Here is a 26,642-nt window from a genome sequence, read left to right on the forward strand (position 1 = left end):
TTGGTCGTGTGCTGTTGTTCACAGAAAAAATAAGCTCTCAAATTTTTTTCGATCCGGCAGTGTTTTCTGATTGGTTGGAGAGCGTAGCCATCATTTTCTTTGGCGTAAGTTGTAGTGGAATTGGTCGACCAAGCGACGATTCACCAACCTTGACCAACAGAGCACCAGAAATTGTATTGGTGTTAAATTTTTAAGAGGATAACAAATAATAAGAAGCCGACATAGCTCAGTTGGGAGAGCGTAAGACTGAAGATCTTAAGGTCCCTGGTTCGATCCCTGGTGTCGGCAAAGTTTTTAATTTTCATCTTACAAGATGTTGATGCAATTTTCATCCTTTTGCTTTTTTTGTCTCACTGTATTCATTAGATATGTAAATTAATCTAATATAATAGAATTGGATATCGACAACACGTGTTCCGAAATTATTTTGTAAAACAAAAAAATGAGAAAATTATTCATCATCGCTCTCCTTTCGGCCTTGTTGGCTCTAGTTTTTGTTGGTTCTTCCGTCGTCCGTGCTGATACTCCAGAGGCTTCCATGGAGGGTATCATTGATCTCTCCAGCTCGAATGTGGATTCCGTGCTTGATGGAAGCAAGAGCGTACTTGTTGAATTCTACGCACCATGGTGTGGACATTGTAAAAACCTTGCTCCTGAGATGGCCAAGCTCGGACAAGCCTTGATCAAGGCCAAGCCAGCAGTGGTCTCTGTTGCTAAAGTTAATTGTGATGTTGAGAGGGATATTTGTAGCAAGTATGGCGTTCAAGGATATCCAACACTCAAATTCTTCCCTCGTGGAACCAAGGAGCCAACCGATTACAACAGTGGAAGAAGTGTGGAAGCTCTTATTGACTTTATTAATTCAAAGGAACCAAGCGCTAGATTGAGAGTTTCCAAGGAACCAACCTTTGTTGAAGACCTCAGTCCATCAAACTTTGATAGCGTTGTTTTTAATCCAGAGAAGAATGTTTTGGTTAAATTCTATGCTCCATGGTGTGGACATTGTAAAAAGATGGCTCCAGACTATGAAAAGGTCGCCAAGGCTTTCGCTAACGAGAAGAATGTTGTGGTTGCCAAGGTTGACAGCGACAAGTACAGAGATCTTGCCTCAAAATATGGTGTTCAGGGATATCCAACACTCAAATTCTTCCCTGCCAAGGCTGACAAGCAAGCTGAAGAGTACAATGCAGGTCGTGAGGCTCAACCCATGGTTGATTTTTTGAATCAAAAGGCTGGAACTTTCCGTACTGTTGAAGGATCCTTGTCTGACACTGCTGGTCTTGTTTACAACTTGGCTTCATTTGTTAAGAGCTTTGTCTCTGCCTCCACAAACGAGGAAAGAAAGGAAATTATGAAGCAAGCTGAGGAAAAACTCAAGACTCTCAATTCTTCTGTTCACGCCAATGGTGACTTGTATATTAAGGCCATGGCTCGTGTTATTGAGAAGGGAATTGAATATGTTGATGCAGAAATTGCTAGAGTTGAAAAGATTTTGGGAGCAGGTTCTGTTTCTGGTGAGAGAGCCGATGCCATGAAGATCAGATTGAATATTTTGAAGACTTTCAAGCAATAATTTTGCTGCTTTAATTTTTTATTAATTATTACAAGAATAAAACGCAAGTTTTGGTAAAGCATTTACTTCATTCATTTGCTTTTGGACAACTACTTGGCGTAACATGTACCGTGTGACCTCGCCAACAGTGCCGTTCGTTCTGATTCGTCTTGTTGTATGAAAGGAAGCTAAAAAATGCAAAAACATTCCTCGACGAAAATTGAATTTCAACTACAAGTTCAAAATCACAAAGAATTTGAAAAGGAATTGAGTAAAAGCAAACAAAATGGAACTCTATTGATCGTTGACGTTTTTGCTGATTGGGTAGGATCATGCAAAGTCATCACTCCCTATTTTCAAAAATACTACTTGGAGAGCAACGAAGAATGTCCGATGAGCTTTGTGTGCCTCAATTCCGATCTGATCATTCAGAGTGTTCGTGAGGAACCTGTCGAAAAACAACATGCCAAGCACTCGATTCTCCGAAGAAATTCTAGCAAATCCTTAATGAGAACTGGTTCCAAGAGTGCATTAGAGAGGCCGACACTCGATACAAATGGCAGCAACAGCAACAATACGAGCATGAATCATAGTATGAATCAAGACATCATAACGGCTACTATGCCTATACTCAATCATGATTCCAGTACTGTTGAGTCGAGTGAGTCAGCAGGAGCATCTTTACAAAATAATTCACCAAATCATTCCAATCAATCTCCCCAGAAATTTCAAAACAATAACAACAATAAGGACGATACTCAACGATCTCAATGGGTACCTCTGATTGAGTCTTTGAAAGGAAAATCACGTCCCACGTTTTTGTTCTACAAGGTAAGCTCAAAATTAGACATGAATGAATTTAACCAAGGTGGAATGTAATCATATATTGACCTTTTACGACATGTTCAATTCATGGAATAATAATTTAGGGAGGAAGTCTTGTTGAAGTTGTGAAAGGAGTGAATATTTCTCGCATCAATCAACTCTTGAAAACGTTGATTGCAGAATATGTGCGAGAGCATGGTTCTTCTGTTGCTGCTACTGCAGTAGATTCAATCCTTGATGTTTCTCCATCTCTATCCAATGACATTTCAAGTAACAGCGGTGACACTGATGATTTCTAATCTTCTCAATTGTATTGGCCTTAGAATAATTAAACATTACAAATATATGTATTATGAATTATTTCTCGTTTCGGATCACTCAAGAGCAGTCTCCTCATCATCGTCAAACAAAAGATCATTGTTGATTGCCCGTTAAGAATGATTTTCACCCGCCATAATTTTGTAATACGAATACGCGCGAAAAAAATGTCTGGTGGCAAAAATCATGAACCCATTGAACTGGCATCATTAATTGATAAAGTTTCTCGATCGTATCAGAGATCGAAACAAAGGGCTGAAGCGAATGAAAAACCTGTTCGGAAAATAAGGTTGGCAGAGCCAGTCGAAGCGGAGATGGATAAAAAAATAGATGAAGAAATCTTCACCTATCCCTTCCTGTATGTTTGACTTTGGCGAAAAGATTCATATTTGACAAATTTCAAATTCGAAAATGTCTTTTTCAATTTACGATTCAATACGTCAAATATATATCTATTAATTCATGAACGATTTTTGATGATATCAGAACCAATGATATTGCAGATCACACAGATGACGATTTCCGAACAAAAAGGTCGTCTCATCTTTCGGAAATTAAAATTAAAAAACAAAAGGAATTATTGGAAAAAGTGAATTTCTCGGATCCGAAATATCAAGCAATTTACAAATCCAATCATGCTCTAAAACCATTGGTACATTTTTTTAAACATCTAGTTCCGGTAAAGGCTATTCCTTCAGATCAGCAAAACGTTGTCACGAAATCCAAATTACGACTTTCAATACCTTACACAGTTGTTTACGGAATTGCAGAAAATCCAGTCTTGTACTATACGGATAATGATGGATTCGTGGCCCGAGCTGACAATATTTCTTACAAAACGATCAAACAAAAATTGACATTTGGTACCACCTCAGATACGGATGTTGCAGTAGTGATGAAGAGGGTAAGTAGAGAAATTTCAAAAAGATTTTTCGAATATATCATGGTGATTATTCTTTGAAATCAGACCGTGACAGGAGAGGTCACAAGCAATGCAGCAACTTTGCTTAGCGTGAAGCAATTAATGACTGTTCTGGATACTCAAACCACAGGCATTTGTGCCTATCAGAGATATGTAAAATCTTGTGGAGCCAAAGCCTCTATTGCAAGAATACTTTGGAGTTGCAACAAACCAGTTTCTGGTTATGTCATTAGCAATATCAAAACAACGACAGACATGTCAGAAAAGGAACCTTCAAATCGTCTCTTAACAAGCACGGAGAATGTCAACAATATCGATATATTTCAGCTTAAAACAGCGGCGTTGCGAGAGTTAGGGGAGCAAATTCGATCACTTGTAAAATATTTAGAGGGTTTACCAAATTTGAAATGTAAATTTGAATCTTTGGCTGCTGACTTTATTCGAGATGATAGCGGACGATATTGGTTCATTCAAGTGAAAGCGTTCACATTGGAAGAAAAAACAGCTTCAAAGCGCCCAACATCGTTCGAAGAAGAATCATTTGAAGAAAAAACTGTAAAATCACGAAGTGCTTATTTAAGGTGTAAAGAGTGTAAAATGTGTCTTAATTTATTCCCACCAAGTGAATTGAACTATTCCATGACTTTAAAGATGATCTATGCAACGGAGCAACACTTAAAACGAAGAGCTGTAAAACTGGCGTGGTTTGATCGCCCAGAGTTTAAAGGATTGACAGAGACCTCCAGCTGGTATCAAGAATATAAGGTTTGCAAACCTTGGTAAGTTTCTTTATAATTTTGTTATGCTGGTACAGTGTCAATATTCGCAAATTAGCTTTGACATGTACATTCAAGAGCAAAAGCTCGCCAAAGTAGAACTTGAATTTGCAAAAGCTATTGGAATACCTGTCACAAAAAAGATCAATGACGACGCGTCTATTATTGAATCTCTACAACATAAGCTTTCCAAACAGAAACGAATTCTCATTCATGAAGACCATCAACAACCAAAAACCTTACAAATGTATCGATTTATTGTATATTTGAATGGTAAGTGGAGTGTTAAATTTGAATGTAAACATTTGAATGGCTCTTAAATTTAATTTCTACTAATAGAAGTGAGAAATATTCCTGATATTCTACTATATTCAAAAAAGATACACCTCAAAATGACCATTTTCAACACTGAATTATTGGTACCGATCAAAATGGAGGACATTGATTTAAAGAAGAAGATTGCTGTTGGAAAATTACGAGTGTTTTACTTTTTTGTGAAAAACCAACAGCAATTTCGTCAATTTTTGAAAACACAACGTGAAGTAAGAGTTGATTTATGTGTCAATACCAGCGAAGTTATTGGAAAGGCTGTACTGCATTTGAGACAATTCGAAAGCGGTCTCCTCGATAAGTTGGACTACATGGTCTTATTCTCTGCAACAGGTTTGAAATTGTGCTCATTAAGAGCCACTCTAGGATTTGTACAAATGAGCACGAAAGATGTTAGTCACATCAAACTTCAAGAGTGGATTCCTGGTGTTTTCATTCCTCCCTCCGATTTTTACACAGCTGATCCACTTCCAGAGGAATGGATGGAACTCATTCCAACCCTCAAAACAAACAAAGATTCTCAAGTAGAGGAACAAAAGCCACTCTCAGCAAGAAGGCCACAATCTGCATCTCTTGTGAATACGAGCGGAACGGGTGAGAGACGTCCTTTCTCTGCCACGTTTACCAAGAGACCTGCTACACCATCACAAACACTCACGAGAAGAGCTTCTCAAAGTGCTCAACTTACGAAACAACCTGTGCCGTCGTATGCCAAGCAAATTGGTAATCTCAAGAAGAGACCCCAAAGCTCAGGACCACGAGTGGTGTATCACGGTTCATCACCAAATCATGATCCACTGGACTACTCAGTGTCTCCTCTCACCGCTCAAGATTTAGCCTCTCTGGCATGGTTAGAGCCACCACAAAAGCAACCAGCAGGTTTAGATATGTTTACCTCAAATGTGAATCAAAAGGAAGTTGTGACGCCTCATGATGTGGCTACCACACGGTCACCGATTGAAGCACGTGTTCAATATGCGCAAGATGAAGTGTTGTGGGAAATGTCCATTAATCAGGTGACCATCAAGGATTTAAAATCAACTGTGGATGAATGTTGGATACTAAGCATTGATTTCTTTGGCGTTTTGAAAAAGGAATATGAAAGCTTTCAATTATTTTCAGAGGGACCTCTTGTGTTTCACATTGAGACTTCCACGTTCTTTTCTGCTTCAAGAGACAACTTGAATACCTTCCTTGAAAAGGAACGAATTTTAAAAATTGCACTACGACCTAAATATCTCACAAAGGATGAAATTGTGGCGTTCATTGATTTACGTCAATTGCTGAAACGAGAAAATGCTCAAATTTTCTTTGAGGCCTCCCTATTCGATCAAACCCATGCTGAAGAAATCAAATGTAGTATTGTTGGAGAGGAGAGTGACCAAGAAAGCGATGATGAAGACACTTCAGAGGCATGCAACAGAGATAACTTGAAATTGGGTACTCTCACGACTTACATCTCGTATGCCAAGGTTGCCAAAACATCAGAAGCTGAAATCAATTATAACGTTCCATCGTACCGATCGGAGGAGTACAAAATTACATGCTTTGCGTCGTGTCCTCTCAAAGACCAAGATGATCATCATGCAGAGAATGATGACGATGATGCTGTTCAATAAGAACAAGTTCAAAGAGATCATCATCTCCATTTCAACACAAGTTCAAAGTAAAAAAAAAATAGATAAGTGCTGCACGTTTCATCACCTTGTCGAGGAACTTTTTGCTCCTTTCTCCGCCGCACTTAAAGTTAGCTTGTAAAGATAATATCGGATTTCGTTGAATAGCTCATTCCTGTAATTTACCAAGTTCTTTACCAAAACAATCCCTAAGAATGTTCAGTTGGTTTTCAAGCAGCAATCCAAGTACGACCAAATTTGAACAATTAAATAGTAAGGTAAGAATATTGACAAGGATTATAATGGCTAACTCCGATGGGCTTGTTCATCATTATTACTGACCTCTCTGTTTCATCAAACCGCTGATTTATTGCATCCTCACGATACTTATTCAATTCTATGATAATCAATTACTTCGATTATCGAAAAGGCTGAAAAATCGGTCCCTCAAATCGACTCCAACAGATCCATCCAAGATTATTTTCAATTCGGAGCCAACCTCATTAGACAAGCAGGCCAGTTCAAAAAGAATCAAGACTTGGAGAATGCATATGTGAATATAAAGGCATTCGAAATTTTGATTCAGCGATTGGCCAAACATCCTCAAGTCAGTTCCAATAAGGATGAATATAACTACAATGTGGAGGTGAGTAATTACCAATCTTACGTGTGACAATATCATTCTTTGCTCGTCATGACGTCAAATTCCACAAAACTCGATAGAAATGTCAACAATTGAAAAAAGAGTTGAATAATCTCATGTCTCAAATCACACAACTTCTTGAACAACAATCTTCACAGCAACAACAACAATACAATGCTCCTTCAGCACCTCCCCTTAATCCGTATGATCAACAACAACAACCTCAATACGAAAATCAAAGTGGTAATCGCAAATCACTTCCAACAGTACCCTCAAAGAAACCTCTTCCTCCTCCAGTACCTCAACAACAACAACCACAACGATCCAATTCAGTCATGTACAGCACGGTCGGCAATGTTGTGAATAATGACAAATTTCAAACAGCTGTTGGAAATCAAGTAGCCAACATGGCACAAAACGAGCATGTGCAATCAATGGTTGCTACAGGTGTTGCCACAGCATCCACCAATCGATCGGTACAGAGAAATGTTGGTGAGGCTATAGCATCCTCAACCGACAATTCCATGGTCAGATCCTTGGCTACCAATGAGAGTGTACAAAAGACAGTAGGTGTCGTGGTAGCCAACACAGTCGGCAACAAGGAAGTGCAACAAAAGGTTGGCCACTACATCGCTAAGGCAGCGACAGACAAGGAAGTGCAAAGAAAAGTTGCGAGTGGTTTTATGACCTTATTGAAAGGAGCTGCGAAAGGTGCCAAAGTAGCTGGAAAAGTGGCTTACGAAGGAGGAAAGATTGCTCTAGAACAAGGAAAGAAACATTATCAAGAATCTAATCAGCAATAATAAAAACGAGAAATGCATCCTATTCTTGGTGCGCATAGGAATTGAAAATATTTTCGATTTTTGAAAATTCGTGATGATCCTACTATCGAAATATTCAACAATATTCACTATCGATTGGATATTATTAATAATTAAAGGAAGCAAATATCACAATTTAATTTCAAATACATCATTTACTTGTTCTTTTCGATCAAGTTGAGAAGAGCAGATTCATTGGCTCCAACCACAGTTTCAATCTTTGATCCGTTCTTCACAAAAACAAATGTTGGCATGGCTTCAACAGCATACTCAGAAGCAGCTTCATCATTAACATCCACATCAACCTTCAAGAACAAGACAGATTCATATTTCTTGGCCCATTCTTCAATCTTTGGAGCAATTCTCTTGCAAGGTCCACACCATTCAGCAAAGAAATCAATCACTACGAGACCACTGTGATTCTTAATCTTGTCCTTGAGTTCTTGGAGTGTATCAACTTTATGAACCATGTTGGGTATGAAAGAATAGATTGTTGTTGTATTATTTTTTTGCTTAAAGCCAAAAACGATGTCGATTTTTTAAACTTGAGGTGATCGCGTCCGTTTGAAATTTGAGCGCACTTGACTGCGGCGATTTTGAAGCTGGGATTCTCCATCAACCACCTCTAGAGCCACCATGATGAACTTTTTTAGTTCCTGGTTCTTGGGTTTTGTTATTATTTTTATTCTTTGGGTTCTTCTGTATGCGAATTTTCATTGACTGAACAACCTGGCTTTGTAGTAAGGAAATTGGTAAAGGTAATTTATAAACCGTTCCATCTAAGGACAAGAGTTCTGAAACCCTCACTTGGGGTAGTGGTTGCTGCTTTTGCCATCTCCTTTCCAACAACAAAAAATGCTTCACGAGCTCTTACTGGCACTTTCAGGCTTCTCTGGCGACATTATTGTACACGTTTCCGCAATGTCGGAGCCATCCTCCTCTTCTCAACACTCTATGGACTCTTCCACATCGTCATCATCATTCTTACGGAATGGAAATACTCATGCCAATCAAATTACAACCAATATACAACAACGAGAGGGATTTTATTTGGATGATCAATTACCCTTCTTGCATGAATCGGAAAAGAACACCATACAACAACTATGCCAAATGGGATTTTATTACAAAAAGCTGTCGGATTTTATGACCCATTATTCGAGTGGGTCGTTGTATATATTGGCTCTAAAGCAGGGTTTACAGGAAATACTGGAGGGATACTTGAGAATTTTAACAAAGGCTGAACAAGAATTTTGTATTTGGGAAGAGGAGATGAGTTCATATGAGATTGGTGGTGAGAATTCATCATTCTCATCCCTACATCCCTTCTCTATCCCTTCATCATCGTTTCAGACTTTGCAGCAAAATAATAATTCAACAGGTGCCATAATGCCACTCACTTACTTGAAACAATTATTACGAGATTATGAAATCATATTTCCACATTTGCTGGACATCGTGAAACAAGTGCAGGCTGAGAACTTGAGTGGAGCAAAGTTATTGGATTTTCTATATAATTCCACATTTTCTGGAATACCAATTATTGAGGCTTCTATTAACCGATTACTCTATCACTGCAATGTGGTGCTGATGAAGCAAATTTCAGCATGGATGATTTATGGCATCATTTCGAACCATAGCGAATTTTTCGTTTGTGAAGAAATATCATCGCAACCAAACACGTCACAACTCGAGGAAGAGCTATTCAAAACAAATGATGTCTGGAATAAGCAATACGTTCTTAAAACGAATCAGATACCTTCCTACATCTCTCTACGAGTAGCAAACAAAATTCTGTTCATTGGAAAAGCAATCAAGATTTTACAAACATTCAACAACATTTCTAAAACAGATAGACAATACAAGCTTCCAAACGAAGAGCTTATCGGGTTCAAGGAGGCCATGAAAATACATGAAACAGCTAGGAAATACAACTCTTTCAATTTTGAGTTCACAATCGACAAGATAAGAATCACTGTAGGCACACATTTATGGAATTTAGTAGTGATGGATTGTGACTTGCTAGGTTATATCAAATCAGTTCGAGATTTGTTCTTTATTGGAATGGGAGACTTTTTCTTGTGCTTTATTGAAGAGTCCGACAGAATTTTTAGTCAACCACTTACTCCTCAACACTTGGTCAAAGATTTGAAGAATATTTTCAAACAATCTTCTCTCAAAAGCTCTGCAGATAATTACAAATTTCTAGATCATTATACAGTTTCATACAACAAAATATCCCTAACTGACACTTCTAACAAGTACGACTTACTTCGATCTAAACAATGGCCCAACGAAATTACTCTCGAATTTAATGTGGGATGGCCACTCAATTTATTCTTCACAGATGATTTGAAGGAAATGTACAATGAAATTTTCAAATTTTTACTCACTTGCAAACGAGTTCAACACAAATTAACAGCTTCCTGGATTCCTCTCACAAGAAATAGAAGCTCGACAACATTTTCAGAGTTATCATGGACGTTGCTATTGCGATCGAAAATGGCAAATTTTGTGAATAGTCTACAATTTTATTTACACACAGAGGTAATCGAAGGAGAATTTTTGGCTATGGAGAAGTCAATTAAGGAAACCAAAGACTTTGAAACTGCCAAACGTTTACACCAAACATGCATTGCAAAGATACATCAAAGATGCTTTTTAAACAAGAAACAACTCATTATTCCACTGTTAACAATGCTCGATCAATGCCTGAATCTATGTGACTTGGTGAGCATGCTGAGCAGTGATTTGAGACAAGAACGATTCCAACAGTCATCACAACGGCTGGAACAAATAGAAAAAGATTTCGAGAGAAACAAGAATCTTCTGATCCAAATCGCTCCTTTCTTATTTGCTATGGGCGATGTCCAAGCATTCACAGATGAGAAATAAACTGTATGATTTTTCAAAACATGATGATTCTTCTTTATTTAATATATAAGTTACTTTGTAATGGGTAATCCTAGAGGATGGTAAGCAAAATTATTCTGAAGGTGTCGAAGCTCTTGGTGTTGATTGATTGTCAATGACATTCCAAGCATAAGCTCTACCTTGTTGAGCTGGAGCCTCTCTGATGCGAGTGTCTTGACTAAGGAAGTCTTCAACTTTTGGCCACAACTTGTCCACGTTAATTTGGTCGCCATAGTCTTCCTTGAGTTCATCTCTCAAGTGCTCAACAATAATCTCAGATCTTTCCTTAATTCTTGTCAATGCAATTCTAACAAGGTCTTCGAAATCTACTCGTTCCTTGTCAACTCTCTTCTTGATTACGTTTCCAATGACAACAAAAATGGCCAAAATCAGAATAGTACCAATAACTCCCTTATTTTCCGTTACAGTTTTTGACACTCTGCATTGGAAAGGAAGAGATGGATTGGTTGAATAAATTACTGAAACTTTTCCGTCAGAATTGTCAATTATTTCTTCAGAAATTACAAGCTGGAAGTTTTCAGGAGAGCTCTTGATGAGCTGAGCGACTTGGTCCATCACCAAATTTTCATCTAGTCCGACAGCATATGGCTTTGTTGCAAGAGACTTTTTGACGTCTTCCAATCGTTTTGTCTTTTGTTTTGCTTCTCCACATTCGTATTTTCCAGCCAAACTTGACAACTCGGCTTGTAGATCATTAATGAGTTGAATACTAGCAAGTGGAATTCTTTCATCCTTCACACAAACAGCGTTTTTCATGATATAACCGTCGTCACACTTGAGTAGTCTTCCTCCAATACAATAGCCATAATCAGGGCAAGGTAAACATCCTTCCTCAGGTTTCAATCTGAGAAGACCGTCTTCAGAATTGCAGTAGACACCTCCATAAGGCAAATGAGGATCTCTTTGTCCAAAGAAGAATAAATAAATGCAGAAGAATAGTACAGACCAAACAAGTAACATGAAGGTACTAAGTAGGACTTGTCTCACTGATGAGCTGCTTTCCACTTCGCTTGGTCTTGGATCTACGCCCTCTGCATTGTCGTGAACAAAAGGAGATGAAACAGAAATTCTGCTTGATATTGGAGTTGTTTGGAACAACTTTGGATTAATTTCGCTAGTTTTTTTTCTGTAAATCATTTGTTGTGTTGAACGGCCTGACGAAGATGCAGCAGTACCAACAGTTTTTCTTCTATTAGCTGCATTTGTAGTTGGTGTTTCCTCGCTTGGTTTTTGTGGAAGATCGGAAGGAGCCAATGATTTTGTTTTTCTCGTAACTTCAACATTTGAAGTGATCTCGCTACTACTTGCAGCTGGTGATTTTGCTTGACTTGCTTGTTGAAACTCGTTTTGTGGAGACTGTGATGTTGGCTTAACTTTTTTGTGTTCTGGTTCTTGGCTCTCCTCTTCATCATCAGAGGCAATATTTTCCACAGCATCGGATTTACGTTTCTTATCCGATGATGCAGGAGTAGTAGCATCTCCAGTAGCATTTACAACATATTTGTTGTACAAATCTACATAGTAAGCCTTCTTTTGTTGTTCGGGTGGTAACTCGACGTAATCTTTGAGAATACTCTTCAACTCTCTGACCGTGAGTTTAAGAGGGTCTATGCTTTTTCTGCTTGATGGAGTGCCTGGCGTTGTTGCTGTTCCCTCTTGCTGTTGATCATCATCGATCATGTGAGAGTCATCATTGCCGTTTCCTTGAGAAGACATTTTTTTTGTTAAAAAGAAAAATTTGGCGCGTTTCTCGTCATGAAGAGAAAAATGGCTGTTCTGAACAACAAGCACACGCAGAAACATGTTTGCCTTTGTTGATCATGTTTTGCAAAGGATGAAAATATTACAACGTTCAAGTTTAACAAGTAAATAACAACCTTCGGAGGTATCGTCATTTATCATCAGAATTCCAATCAACTACTCATCATAACGTCAAAAAAATTCGTGATGCTCTCCAACGATACTGGCTCAGCATCCATCTCGCTGTTAATCGAAGATGATTTTGCCTCTGATCATCAACAACAACAACAGAATTCGCTTTTGAAGGAGAATGATGATGATCATCATCATTCCGAACATGATTCAAGCAATGATGATTATTTAGAAATGAATGGAGCTAAATTTGAAAAATTGTACAGAGGTTTGTTCGCGAGCTGTCGTTACACGGATATCATTGACAAATGTCAGGGTAGAGACTTGAGCTTCTTTCATGTCAATGCCATGATTGATCAAATGGCAAATTCTAAAACTGACATGTATCATGGTGGTCAAATTCTTCATGCGTTTTGGAATTTCTTCAAGTTAGCGTCACGCATGAATGATTTGCAAATGAAAGTTGAATTTTTGTTTTTTGAGCAAGATGAAGTCTATACTTGGATCAGTGAGGGAATGGTAATATCTCAACAATCTGAACCACCAATTACTTGTTCAATGAAAGAAGGCATGAAAATTCTCAAAGACGACATGTCCAAATCTCAGGTGTCTGTTAAAGTGTCCCTTGAGCACGTAGAACCTCCAAAATGGAAACCTCTGTTGAAAGAATTACTCAGAATTTACTTGAACAACAATGGCTTTATTTGTCATACTTTCAAGAACATGTGTGATGAAAAATTTATTCAGCTCTTGAAGCAAAGAGAACCAGGATTTACCCTTGCTCAATCTAACGACAATCTATTTAAGTCTTTGTGTATCTATGTGGGACGTGTTGTAGGTGACGGTTTAGACTTTGGTCCCAATACTTGTTATTCATATGTCTCTAGTACATTCTTTCGCACTTCTTTGGAGTGTTCGTGCTTTGCAAATGCGATCAGCCGAATTGAAACGATCTCTCATTGCCCTGAAAATGAGCACCAAGAAATTATTGACGAATTTATGCCAATTGAAGAACTTTTGAACAAGTATACATATCTTGAAACTTTTCAAAGAGATCGACTAGTAATTTTATTGCTCACAGTGAGACGAATCCAACCCAAAGTTTCAGATTCTGCTCTCTACAGCTTGTTTTTATCTGTGCTATTGGTGTCAACTTTACTTGTGTTTGAGTTGGATCTTCAAGACAGAGCATTCCAATTACCAGGTAATGATGAGATTTTCTTCATGGAAGATTACTCTAAATTTGTAGAACAACACTTGTACAAGGAATTGGTAATTGTACTGAAAGGTCTACAAAAAAAGGTTTCTGATAAGGCAATTGTTGATCTATTCGACGGAAGATTGATGGTGAAAACATTGCTATTACTCTTTGCGAATCAAAAGCCAGATTGGAAGCAGATATGTGTTGTTCATCCCAAATACGAATTGTTTGTTAGGGAGTTTGTTGAGCCGTTATTGGAAAATTATTTGAGTGATTCTAACCACGAATGTCATCCAATTGTTAACCTATCAGGGAGGTCCCAACTTCCAGAAAATCAACCCGAACATAAGGTTCACCCTATTGTGAATAACTCACTTGCAAATCGTCTCTTTAAAGATTTACACGTCAGTGAGTATAGCATTGAAGAGAGTGACAACATAGTGCAGCAAAATATTAAGCCAGCGACATCAAGCGGTGATAATTGTGGTAATTCCAACTCGTTCACATCAATGGTTGAAACGGATTCAACTCATTGGAAGTCCAGAAGACTGTTGGTTGATGACAAAGAACAAGACGACAGTAGTTTGTACTCGCTGCGAATCAAAGAGTCCCTATCTCAATACTCTCGAAGCTTTCAACGGAATGAAAAGGTTTTTTTGGATGATGTCAAAGCTGCAAAAGCACACCATATAACCAATGATGTAATCGATGAAATGAGAAAGATTTTGAGTCAATTTAAGAACTCTTCATCTGCAACACTGAACAGTGAGCTTTTGTATATTTTCATAACCCGTATGTTTGAAACATGGGTTTCTAACATACGTATTCAATATCTTGATGATAGACAGTTTACAGTTGAAAAAGCAGAGAATAGAGCAAAACTTCTAAAATTAATCATTGACGCATTATTGACTCATTTAGAGCTACTTACACAAGAAGTGAATGAAAAACCAGAGAATTCAAATTTGCAAATATCGGCCATTCTTCATTCTCGTGCTTTTTATGGGTTAATTGAAAAAGCTAGAAAACCAAAGCAGCAGGCAAACGTCATCTACTCGTATTTGAGGCATCGAGTTGTCTTGAACAAGTTCTTCTCGATAATATTACAATGTCAATTCTTATATCCTATTGTGCGAGCGGTGTATAAGAAGGAAGAATCAATGATCAAAGAAGGGTTGAGATTGCAATTTCAATGTATGACCATCACTGACCTGGACAACATCTTAATTCGTTTCAAGAAGCTTCAATTTAAGGATGTCATGTCCCCAAATTACATTCCTCAGCTATTCCCAAAGATATATGAACACAGTAATCAATATGGAAAGAAAATGACAACTGTATTGCAATTCAAACCTGACCCATGGCAAAAAGAAGTTATCGAATACATCAACCACAACATGGATAGCAATAGTGAAAAAAAGAAATCTCTCCTGGTGACAACACCAACATCCAGTGGAAAGACGTTCATTACCATGTATTTGATTGAGAGAGTTTTGAAGAATAGTAAGACAGACAAGGTTGTATTCGTTGTGCCTACTAATGCTCTTTGTAATCAAATTTATGCCGAAGTGTTAAATAAGTTTGAAAACGAGGAAGGTCAGGCCGACATTGTAGGCGTGTTTACTGCAGATCAACGTGTGAACACAATGAAGTGTAGGGTACTTGTTACCAATGCTGCCATGTTAGAAATTTTACTTCTCCACTATTCAAATTTTGAATTGAGAGAAACGTTAGCTTATGTAGTACTAGACGAAATTCATTTAATTACTGATGAATCCAATGGTAGGCAATGGGAACATATTTTATCATTAATAAGGTATGTAGTTGAATTTTTGTGGTGTATATTGAGCACCGACCTTACCACGAATTATTGACGATCTTAGATGTCCTTTCATTGCATTGAGTGCATCGATTGGAAATGTTTTGCATTTTAAGGGATGGCTGTCAAACCTTGGAAGCCAAAGAAAAAACCATAATACCGAAATTGAAATTGTTCCAAAATTGAAAGATGATGGTAGTGCCTCTGTTGTGGAGCGACTTCAGCCCCTTGAATATTATTTTTATCACAGCATTAGTGATCAAGAACCCCAATTCTATACTCACACAAGAATGCATCCATTGACAGTGTTGGACGAGAAATCACTTGAAAAAAAGGAAGCCCTTTCATTCATTCCAGAAATGTCAAAAGACCAATGCATAGAGCTATTAGAATGTTCTCAATTACTTACAAAAGAGCTAAATCGAAAGAATGATCCCCTTTCAGAACTCCTTTTTGAAAATTATACATGCTCTCATGAAAACATTCCTCTATTCGATGAGCTAGAAGTTCTTTCTTCCAATGGCTATTCTTCTTACAGAAAGTATGTGTTGCAAAAAATGTCAGAACTGCAAGAAACAGACCCAGAATTTATGTCATGTTTACATAACAAACTATTACAGCCTGTTCTGAAGGCCTTTGATAGAATTGATCATGACACTACCAAAGAGTCGTTATATGAGGCCATACCTCACTTATGCGTATACATGAAGTATCATCAAATGCTACCAGCTCTTGTTTTTCATTTTGATAAATCTGGTATCAAGAGCATGGTTTCCTCTATCATTGAATATTGTATCATTACTGGAGAATCTTTGTTGACAAATGACCAAAAGAGAAATCTGCAATCATATATTTCACACAAGCCTATTGAGGCATATGTTAGAATTGAATTTGTTAATGAGCATCATTTAACAGGTCTTATTGATATCTTGAAACAAAATGGACTCCGATACATACAACATTCAAAAGATAAGAACGAATCTGCGAGCAATATTATTGAGATTCCATTGCTTAAGGTAGTGAGTACTTCTAGCACTGAATTAGACGTGCAACGAAGAGACCTTATTGACTATGAAATAGTATCGCGATATCTGAAAGGATTGTTATCAGTTGCTTGTTGTGATGACGAGCAAAAGAACTGCTCAAAAAGAGAAGATGTAAAAAAGTATTATCAAAACGAGAAATTTAGTTTAACGACAGTTTTACCTCAAGATGACGTAGAGTTATTAATGTTGTCATTAAGGTTTGGAGTTGGCATGCATCACAATTCAGTAGACGCCCTCTTGTTACAGGAAGTGGAAAAGTTGTATCGTATGAAATTATTACCTGTAGCCATTGCAACTGGTACTCTAAGTTATGGTATTTCAATGCCATGCAAAACATCAGTAATCGCTGACAACTCTATGTTTATGTTGAAAATGTATTTCCAACAAATATCTGGTAGAGCAGGTCGAAGAGGTTTTGATCCTAAAGGTAATGTGATTGTGATGAACATGTTATTGGAGAGAGTGAGAAGATATTTAACTACAAACTTACCAAACTTGAACGGTAGTTTTGGAAACACCAATACGTTTATATTGCGACTAATTACGTTCTGTATGTTGAGTGAGTTACGACTCGATCCAAAACATGCTGAAAATGCTTTAGAAGATGCAGTTAGTGCTTTAACTCAACCTCTTTCTTCGTTTACTCGAGCAACCTCTTCGAACTCACAAGCTCAACATTATCATTATGCCCGGTTTGCATTTGAATTTTTGAGACATCATGGGTACATTTCAGAGCTTGGACTACCAATTGGACTTACTGGCCTGGTTTCAAAACTATTCTATTTTGAACCGGATAACTTTTTATTTGTATATTTATTACGAAAGGGAGTTTTTGACCATATTGTGGAAAGTGTTTCTCTTGATGAAGACAATGATGAAAACATTCAACAGAAAGCAAGAGAGCTCATAGAAGTGTTAGCATATTTATTCGAACGTCATTACACTAGAAATGAAAGAGTGTTACAACCTTTTACTGAATTTCAAATAGAAACAATCGATAAGCAACCTTTGAAAATCTCTGATTTATATAATGAATTTCACAACGACACATTCAACCTCTATTTGGGTTACTTGAAGAGTTTTAGTATGTCCAACAGGAATAACCTTAATGACCTTATCTTGCCTTACAGTGAGATCGATTTTAAACATCCGCATCAGCATGAAAATACTGCATCCTCAAAGATAATCTCAGCTTTCAAATCAACGAACAGTCAATCAGAACGTCAAATGTATTGCATTTCTTCATTTAGTGCACTATCAGGCAATCATGACGGCCATTTGGAAAATTTAGAAGTCATCAAACAAAATATCAAGCATACAATTACGATCGATGGCGCATTAATTCCCATTCCAAAAATTGTAGATCCAAATTCAATATCTTCTTTTATTGTAGACTATTTTGACCATGGAGAGACATCAATTCTAGTCAAAGAAAATGGTTTCAGGTTTAAAAAAGATACTGATGATTTTGTTTTGAATTTCTTGAAAGTTGTAAAAAAGATTTTAAGTACATTCAACCAAAAAGTGGACTTTGGTAGAACAGATGTGTTTGTAGATGGAAAGGTCTACGTTACACAAAATAAGAACAAGTACTTGGCACAAGTGATCGACATCAACATTGATACTTATTGTGTTTGTTTATTAGAAGGTCCTGAGGCTTATAGAGATAAAGTAGTTCGGAAACATGACTGCGAAGTAATTCCGTTAACAGCCAACGAAAAGCTTGTGCGAAAAAGAAATATCAAAATGCAACGAGTTCTGCAATTCATTAAGAATAGATTGAGCAAATTTGAAAGTGAAGACGAAAGTGCACAAAAAGCACTTATTTTAGAGCTTGTGGAACAGTATAACAAGCGCAAGAATCAGTTGTTTGAGTGTCCTTCAAATGCTTCTCCACCACCACCAGATTTTAAGATATCTCTTCATCCTAGAAAGAAGCAAGAAGTTCTTGCAATGATTGAACAAGAACAAACATCTATTGACGCATTTAATGAAACACTTTCTAAGAATCCAACGATTATTGATCATAACGCACACAACGCACACTATTTTGAAGCAAAGAGACTCTTAAACATATTGCAAACAAAAATTACTAGAATACCATTTGATTTTGAAGAAGATCAAACTGAGCAATTATTGGAAATTATTTCTTCCATTAATCTTGCATTATCTGATACCAACTTGCGCCTGTTTTTGGATTTGCTTTTCAACAACAAGGAAAATTGTTTACAACAAATCGAGTCATTCAGAAAGTCGCTCACGACAAATCTCCTCATGACCAATTCAAACAACGTTCAACATATTACTCTGAATCGTAATTTGGACCATAATTTAGATAAGATTTCTGACATAATATCTAATTTACCATTTACTGAACATTTGTCCCAATACTGCATACAAGAAAATCCGTTATGGTCCTTACGAATATTGGACTCGATCAGGAAAAAACTATCTAGTCATCCCATCAAAAATTTACCTCTTCATCTACCTAACTTGGCACAGCTCAAGGGTAAACATCTAGAAAAGGAGTCTGTAGCCAGAATCATAGACTCTTTGGATCTAAAAGAACACGAAATTTATTTGAAATCTCTTTTTGGTTTGTCTCAAGTACATGCTATTTCACTTAGGAATATAGAAATTTGCAGAATACTCCTCAAGTCATATCACAGATCTTTATTCTCAACTAATTACAATTTCATTAAGGATCTAGCAAAGTTTGAACAATCTTTAAGCCACCATTGCGGTTTAGTGGTAGATGACGGACGAATTGACAATTTCCAGGAAAGATTTGTTGACATTTACAAAATTATTGGAGAAAATTATGACAAACTTGGTGAACATTTGCAGATCAAAATGTCTTTACAAAATTCATGGAACACTTCAAAGAGAGAATTTCTCATGCAAGCATATAGCGACTTTTATGAAGCAAGTATTACTGTGATGCATTTTGAAGGATTTAGATTTTGCAAACAAGAACAATATTTCCCCACCACTCACCATACAAGAGATGTGATCATTGCAAAACAAATTCAAATTGTTCATGTGAGTTTACCTAGTAGAGATGACGAATTATTGAAGCAAAGAATTGTTGAGGATCTTCCAAACGATCGAGAATATGGATTCATTCTCAAAAGGAACACAAATTCTGCACAACTTGAATCATTCATGCAACAACACAACATCCCATACATGCTTCGTCAACAAAATCATTCTACAAGAGATTGGAGATGTATGTTTACGAACAAACAACATCTCTATAGAGTAGTCAAACGACTGTTTTCTCTCGTCCACGCACTTTGTTACGAAAAAGATTATTATTACAGATTGAAACGGCAATCACACCAATAAGTTTGTTCATGAGCCACCTGTGGTCAATTTTCATCTTTCAAAAAATTGTCCAATTTCAAGAAGGACTTGTTTCACAACATTCAAAAGCACTGCACTCGAATGCTGATCATCAGCAGCAGCCAAATAAATCTCGGAAATGATGTGCAACAATGACAACAACAAATCGACCTTGTCCTCCGAATTATCGACCTCTACGTTGATTACTGACAGAAATCGAAGATACAAAAGAGAGAGACGACACGAAGGAAACTCCACTCCATCCAATCATTCTGACAGTGTTCCCAATGATGTCTCCACGATCGTGGAAGGTGATCCCTCCAACTCCACCACATGGAATCAACATCATCATCGAAAAACCTCTTCAGACCATCACATCCTCATGATCCATAATCATCCTCATGACGCTACTGATGACCATTCCTCATCGTTACTACCTCTTTCATCTCACACCAAACACACTCATGGATCATTTTCTCACTCGACAACAACAACATTTTCTCCGCAATCATTATCAACATCCTCTTCTCACAACACAACAGGGATCCCACAACACCACAATTTATCATTTTCCAACTCGACCAGTGTGAGCGATCCATTATTATTGACTCGCAACCATGAAGAAAGAGGACAAGTTGTGGAATCTTCTTCTTCAACAACAATGGACACAAAGGTTTCTCATCATGTTTCGCCACGAAGAAGATTTGCATTGACGACAAGCTCTCCAACATTGAATGGATCTCAAGAATGTCATGAATCTAATGAATCATCCAAGCATGTCATGAATAATCATACGGAAAACGCCACATCAACGAGTGGCACCTCATCAGTATTAAAAGATCAACAAGATTCTTCATCTGTATTGAATAGTAACAATGACTATACTGTTGAGAATGATCCTACTCATTTGAACTCCATTTCTGATTCAATGGTTGAAGACGAACACTCCTCTCGAGACGAGTTACTCTCAAAAAAGAGAGTTTTTAAAGTTCCCAAAATTAATGTAGGACTCACAACTCGAATTGAAAGTACTGGTTTTGATACGGATCGATTTGTGACTACTGAGAGAGGCACGACCATAACGAGTAATATGAGTAGTATGAGTAGTAGTAGTAGTAGTAGTAATAATAATCACACGGCACGATCCAGTCGAGGAGCTTCATTTAAAAAACGATTGGATTCCATGTTGAAAAAAGAAAATCGAGCTGACATTTATATGGCCAATATGCAAGAATTAATCAAAAATTCACAAAACAAAATTGGAGAGGAAGTGACAGCGACAGATAAAGATTTTGAGCTCATGAAAGTGATTAATAGAGGAACGGATCGATTATTACACAAAATTTCACTCGATGAGACACGTGATGGTGGAGACTCGAATTTGAAAAAGATTGAAGATTCTAATTTTGAATTTGAATATGATACAGATGAAGTGTACATTTTCAGAGACATTGGAGCAGAATTTAAGCTATTCTGCCCAACAGTCTTTCAACATTTAAGACAATTATTTCGAGTCTCTGAATGGGATTTTAAAAAACAAATGGGATGTCACTGTGGATCTTATTCACGAGTGGGTACCCCTGGAAAAAGTGGAGCCTTCTTCTTTTTCACATCATCCACGAGTTACTTGTTAAAATCAGTGACCGAGGAAGAGTTATCGACATCTCTTGAATTACTACCACACTATCACAAACACATCCAAAAGAATCCATATACATTGCTGAGTAATTTTTATTTATTGTTCGAAGTGACACTTCGTAATCAGAACAAGTACAGATTTATAGTCATGAACAATATATTTTTCACACCTCTCACCATTCATAGAAAATATGATCTGAAAGGAAGTACAGCTGGAAGAGTTGCCACAGAAAGTGAACGAAAAAAGAAATCTCCCATCTTGAAAGACAAGGATATTCAACAAGGAGATATCAAACTCAATCTCGATTTAAAGCTTAATTTTTTTCGAAGACTTGAAAGCGATGTGAGATTCTTACAAGAGAATGACATTATGGATTATTCATTACTGTTGGGTGTTCATAACCATAGTCAACGAACGGAAGAAGAGTCAAAAATTATTTCACGACTTCGATTGCCACAGCCAACAGATACCTCATTTAGTGGATGGCAAAGAAATACATGTGCTTCTAGTGACGGAAAGGAAGTTTACTGTAAGTAATTGAATAGCTCAGTACAATATTGAATATTCTCATCATTATTACTCTAGTTTTTGTAAGTAATGAATAGATCATGATTATGCCAATCATTTCACAACATGTTGACAATAACTTGAACAGGGAATTATTGACATTCTTCAAAAATTTAACAATAGAAAACAAGTGGAAAAGATGATGAAAAATGGTGTACAATCTCTCAAAGCGAAAATTCGAAATGCAACCAAAGAACGAGTCTCTGTTGAAAAGCCATTCAAATATGGACAACGATTTGAAAACTTTTTGAAAATTCTTTGTTCCACAGTTTCAATCAATGATTTCAAACCAGGAACTCTCAAATCCTACAATCAACGAAAAGACATCTCTGAAGAATTCTATCACTTGATCATTCGACGGTCACCCAAAGATTTTAAAGCATTCTTTTATCGAGGACTGTTTTACCATAAAATTGGTGATCTTGTCAATGCAGTCGCTGACTTTAGCAAGAGTATCAAATTGAATCCACAATATGCCAATATTAATTCATATCTATTTCGAGCATTATTATATGTAACAGCTGGAAATTCAATTTTAGAGAAAAAAGGAGATGAATTACGTTATATCAAGTATGCCAATTTAGCATTCAAAGATTTACAAAAACTCACAGAAATGAATCAATATTGTGCCGATGCTTATTTACTGAGAGGAATTCTATTTCAATACAAATTTAAATTCCATCTCTTATTTGGAAAAGGAGAACGACCAGTGACAGATTCCATCTCAACTATTACTAGCAATAGTAGTGCTACATCGACGAGTCATACCCCTAGCAACATCACGACAACAAGTGGTACCATCAAAGAATCTTCTCTGGCTCAATACTTTTACAAAAAGAATTCCATCTTTTCCTGTATGGACATTCAACCTCTTACTGACATTTTAAACAGTTTGGGAGACAATATCAAGACATGTAATAATTTTGCCATCACTCGAAACATTTCAGCACTCCGTAAAATAATTTATGGACTCGCAGCTGAAAATGAGAGAATTTCATTTTACCCACGAAATAGCAAACAAGCCATTCATATTCGATCAGAGAGTTTGTTATTGGCTGCTCAGACAGGATCGGTGAGACATAGTGAAGCTCTCTCGATGACGTCATCCAAGACCAAAACATTGGTGGATGAAAATGAAGCCTCTACGGATTTGGAAGATCGACAAGAATCCATTCGAGCCATTCTTGAATATGTGAATCATCAGGATGAACCATTGTATCGATTGGCAGAAAGAGATTTTATGAAATGTCTCGAAATTAATCCTGCTATGGCAGATCCCTATGGATTTCAGAAATTATTACGTCACATTTTAGAAATGGATAGCTTCAATGCCTATGTTCAATTAGGATTACTGTATTTGGATTTAAATCGACCCATCGATGCAGAGAAATATTTTACAGAATCGATCAAGAAGTCTGAAAAGAAATCTTTAATGGCTTACTTTTTACGAGGTAATATCTATGCACAACGATACTTGTTCCTTCTCGAACAAACCGAACCATTACCACAAAAGGAAAAGATGAATGAATATTTAAACAAGGCCATGGAAGATTACAAAAAATGTCTCGAAATTGATCCTAATTTCTACAAGGCTTATTTCAATATGGGATTTTTATATCGAATCGATTTTCCAGCAAAATCTGAAGAATGTTACAATCGATGTATTGAACTCGTAGAAGGTTATTTCTTTGCCATTTACAATAGAGGTCTACTCTATAAGAATTTCCTTGGTGACAAACAAAAGGCCCTCACTGATTTCACACAATGTATTTCACTCGATCCACGAAGTACCAATTGTTATATTTTACGAGCAAATACTTATTTGGAAATGGGAGATCGAATTAATGCAGAACTTGATTTTAAACAAGCCATTTATATTGATTCGAATTGTGCTTCGGCTTATTATTCATTGGCCACTATTTATATGAGTGATGAGGAAAAGTATCGATATTACACAAATCAATTCAAACTTTTAACAAAGAATGTGAAAAAGGTGAATGAAGAAATTCCAAGTATTCTTCAATTTTAATGTAATACATAAATCACGACTTCTCTCAATAATATGTTCTTGATCGAGTATGGGTGCTTTTGGGAATTCAATTTCCAACCACCTTTCAACCAACACTTTGAAATGATCTATTTTCGGATTATAAATATCAAAACAAGGAATGTGATTTCGAAACATTCCACACAAAAAAAAATTCAACAACAACATGTTACACAATACAATCACCCCAACAACAATGGAATACGACGACACGGTCGAAATCGATCCTGTTTTTGAAGAAGAAGCACATGATACAAACTCCGAAGATGAATTTGATAAGCTTGGTTTGCTCACTGATGTATGTAATTCTAAGCCATCAATTGTAGAAGGAGATAATTATTTACAAATGGATGGTAAAATGATCAACTTGAAAGAAAATGAATATATCATTCCGAGAGAAAGTGTTCACAAAGTAACAACGAATCAACAACAATTGAGATTTAATAATTATTTCTACAGCAAGCACAAAACATTTGCGCACTGCATTACCTACAAGTGCAATTTTTATAAATCTAGAAAATGTGCTGCTCGAATAAGATATTATCCTGATATTGATACATTTATACATGTTGCATCACACAGTGATCATGCTCCACCTCATATTGAAAAAAGTCAACCTCAAAAGATTTCGGAGGAAAGAAGAAAGGAATTATTTGAATACATCAAAGCAAACACAAATATAAGATCAAGTCAACAAATTGCAGAAAATTTAAACAACAAGCTATCAAAAGAAGAACTGAGAGATCATCGATTGATCATCACCAAAGAGGATGTTAAAGAAATGAAAAAGAAATTCTACACTGAACGGATTGAATGTTTACAAGATTTGTACATCAGACAAGATTTATCATGTACAAAATCTCAAGATCAGTTTGTAAGATGGGTACAAGGTTTTCCACATTTCCTTCTTATTTATGGATCTAACTATCAAATTAATATCTTAAAAGAAGTGACTGAGGAAGATCAAATTTATATTGATGGAACTTTTGACGTGTGTCCTAAAGGTTGCGAACAAATGATTACCATTCATGTGAGGAAAAAGGGAAAGGATGCTGCTGTTCCTGTTTTATTCATTTTCGCACAAGAAAAGTCAGAAACATTCGATACATACTTGTGGATGGTGATTGCAAACTTCCTTGTACCTGAATTATTGCAAGTTCGAAAATTATTTATTGCTTGTGATTTTGATCAAGCGATGCACAACGCTCTTAGAATTATTTTCCCAGATGTAGAAATTGTGGGATGTCAATTCCATCTCTGGCAAGCAGTGTCAAGATGGATAAAAAGAGAATTACCTGCACACAATCCACTACGAAATAGAGAACTTCGTAAGACCTTTAAATCAGAACTAAAATTCCTTGCACGAACTATAATGACTGAACAAATGTTCAACATCAAAAAGGAGGAATTTTTAGCAACATGGAGAAGTGTTGCAGGTGAAAAGCTGTGGAGGTATCTTGTTAGAACTTGGTTTGGAGACTCGTCCACTAATGCACTATTTGCTCCAAACATTTGGGCTCTTGCATTCAAGTCAAGAATACAAGATTTAGATTTGACAAATACTCACGCTGAAATATTTCATTCTCGTTTACATGTAAAATTTGCAAGCAGACCTGAACTAAAAAGATCAGTGAATATTCTGCAAGAACTTGAATGTGAGATAATGAATATTGAAATTGCTAACAAAGAAAAGAAATTGACTTCAATTCGAGCGCTACCTCCTGACAATACTATCAATAATGTCAAAAAGAGAGCCAATCCATTCAGTGAGTTGCAACTTGTAAATAATGACAAGTCCAAGAAAAAGAAAATTACATTTTCAAACATTTCAAACACACCATCGATAGCACTTTCTGCCACCAATACTACAAAGAATCAGTCTATTAGAAATATTACACTTCCGAATGAGTCTGTTTCACCTGAATCATCCAACACAAATCAACATTCATCATATCCAAATAGTACTCCAAACACTTCCAATACCAATTGGATTTTCGATAGGTACAACCCTAACCAGCCAAAGAAAAGAGGAAGAACAACAAAATCAACACCAAATCAACCTTCTCAATCTGCGACTTGTTCAACAACACCAAATCAAACTTTATCAGTGAAGATGGTAACTATACCTGCATTCCTTCCACCTTTGCAGCAACCTCTGTTTCCTCAATACCCACCATATCCTCAATATTTGTTGAATCCTCAATTTCCTCTATTCATCCCAACCAACAATATTATAATCAAACAACAATGACAAACCAAACTAACGCAACCATAGCTCCTCCAGGTTTAAGATGAAAATGGTAAATTGTAAATAGGATGGAAATTTTCGTAATTTCGAGTAGTATTATTTAAATATTGTCATTTCAATG

The 26,642-nt window shown here is 36.7% G+C and overlaps 10 protein-coding genes across 10 annotated transcripts; 8 read left to right on the forward strand and 2 right to left on the reverse strand.

Annotated features, from left to right (window-relative positions):
• Nucleotides 1–442: 442 nt before the first annotated feature.
• On the forward strand, nt 443–1,573 carry C9374_000460 (uncharacterized protein; the record flags this gene model as incomplete). Its single annotated transcript, XM_044694257.1, has 1 exon — nt 443–1,573. The coding sequence occupies one exon, from the start codon at nt 443–445 to the stop codon at nt 1,571–1,573; it is 1,131 nt and encodes a 376-aa protein (XP_044552288.1).
• Nucleotides 1,574–1,747: 174 nt separating this feature from the next.
• On the forward strand, nt 1,748–2,676 carry C9374_000461 (uncharacterized protein; the record flags this gene model as incomplete). The annotated part of the gene is made up of 2 exons (XM_044694268.1): nt 1,748–2,383; nt 2,482–2,676. The coding sequence occupies 2 exons, from the start codon at nt 1,748–1,750 to the stop codon at nt 2,674–2,676; spliced, it is 831 nt and encodes a 276-aa protein (XP_044552289.1).
• A 186-nt stretch (nt 2,677–2,862) lies between these two features.
• C9374_000462 (uncharacterized protein) lies at nt 2,863–6,342 on the forward strand (the record flags this gene model as incomplete). The annotated part of the gene is made up of 5 exons (XM_044694279.1): nt 2,863–3,053; nt 3,182–3,599; nt 3,663–4,396; nt 4,452–4,666; nt 4,733–6,342. The coding sequence occupies 5 exons, from the start codon at nt 2,863–2,865 to the stop codon at nt 6,340–6,342; spliced, it is 3,168 nt and encodes a 1,055-aa protein (XP_044552290.1).
• A 212-nt stretch (nt 6,343–6,554) lies between these two features.
• Nucleotides 6,555–7,785, forward strand: C9374_000463 (uncharacterized protein; the record flags this gene model as incomplete). The annotated part of the gene is made up of 3 exons (XM_044694290.1): nt 6,555–6,617; nt 6,770–6,985; nt 7,063–7,785. 3 exons carry the CDS (start codon nt 6,555–6,557, stop codon nt 7,783–7,785), a joined length of 1,002 nt encoding a protein of 333 aa, XP_044552291.1.
• Nucleotides 7,786–7,958: 173 nt separating this feature from the next.
• On the reverse strand, nt 7,959–8,273 carry C9374_000464 (uncharacterized protein; the record flags this gene model as incomplete). Its single annotated transcript, XM_044694301.1, has 1 exon — nt 7,959–8,273. One exon carries the CDS (start codon nt 8,271–8,273, stop codon nt 7,959–7,961), a length of 315 nt encoding a protein of 104 aa, XP_044552292.1.
• A 385-nt stretch (nt 8,274–8,658) lies between these two features.
• Nucleotides 8,659–10,698, forward strand: C9374_000465 (uncharacterized protein; the record flags this gene model as incomplete). The annotated part of the gene is made up of 1 exon (XM_044694312.1): nt 8,659–10,698. The coding sequence occupies one exon, from the start codon at nt 8,659–8,661 to the stop codon at nt 10,696–10,698; it is 2,040 nt and encodes a 679-aa protein (XP_044552293.1).
• Nucleotides 10,699–10,788: 90 nt separating this feature from the next.
• Nucleotides 10,789–12,453, reverse strand: C9374_000466 (uncharacterized protein; the record flags this gene model as incomplete). Its single annotated transcript, XM_044694323.1, has 1 exon — nt 10,789–12,453. The coding sequence occupies one exon, from the start codon at nt 12,451–12,453 to the stop codon at nt 10,789–10,791; it is 1,665 nt and encodes a 554-aa protein (XP_044552294.1).
• Nucleotides 12,454–12,684: 231 nt separating this feature from the next.
• On the forward strand, nt 12,685–20,023 carry C9374_000467 (uncharacterized protein; the record flags this gene model as incomplete). The annotated part of the gene is made up of 2 exons (XM_044694334.1): nt 12,685–15,626; nt 15,694–20,023. The coding sequence occupies 2 exons, from the start codon at nt 12,685–12,687 to the stop codon at nt 20,021–20,023; spliced, it is 7,272 nt and encodes a 2,423-aa protein (XP_044552295.1).
• Nucleotides 20,024–20,159: 136 nt separating this feature from the next.
• C9374_000468 (uncharacterized protein) lies at nt 20,160–24,255 on the forward strand (the record flags this gene model as incomplete). The annotated part of the gene is made up of 3 exons (XM_044694345.1): nt 20,160–22,188; nt 22,245–22,249; nt 22,315–24,255. The coding sequence occupies 3 exons, from the start codon at nt 20,160–20,162 to the stop codon at nt 24,253–24,255; spliced, it is 3,975 nt and encodes a 1,324-aa protein (XP_044552296.1).
• A 184-nt stretch (nt 24,256–24,439) lies between these two features.
• C9374_000469 (uncharacterized protein) lies at nt 24,440–26,524 on the forward strand (the record flags this gene model as incomplete). Its single annotated transcript, XM_044694356.1, has 1 exon — nt 24,440–26,524. The coding sequence occupies one exon, from the start codon at nt 24,440–24,442 to the stop codon at nt 26,522–26,524; it is 2,085 nt and encodes a 694-aa protein (XP_044552297.1).
• Nucleotides 26,525–26,642: the final 118 nt, after the last annotated feature.

The sequence above is a fragment of the Naegleria lovaniensis genome (genome assembly GCF_003324165.1).
Source record: "Naegleria lovaniensis strain ATCC 30569 chromosome Unknown tig010, whole genome shotgun sequence".
NCBI lineage: Eukaryota > Heterolobosea > Eutetramitea > Acrasida > Naegleriidae > Naegleria > Naegleria lovaniensis.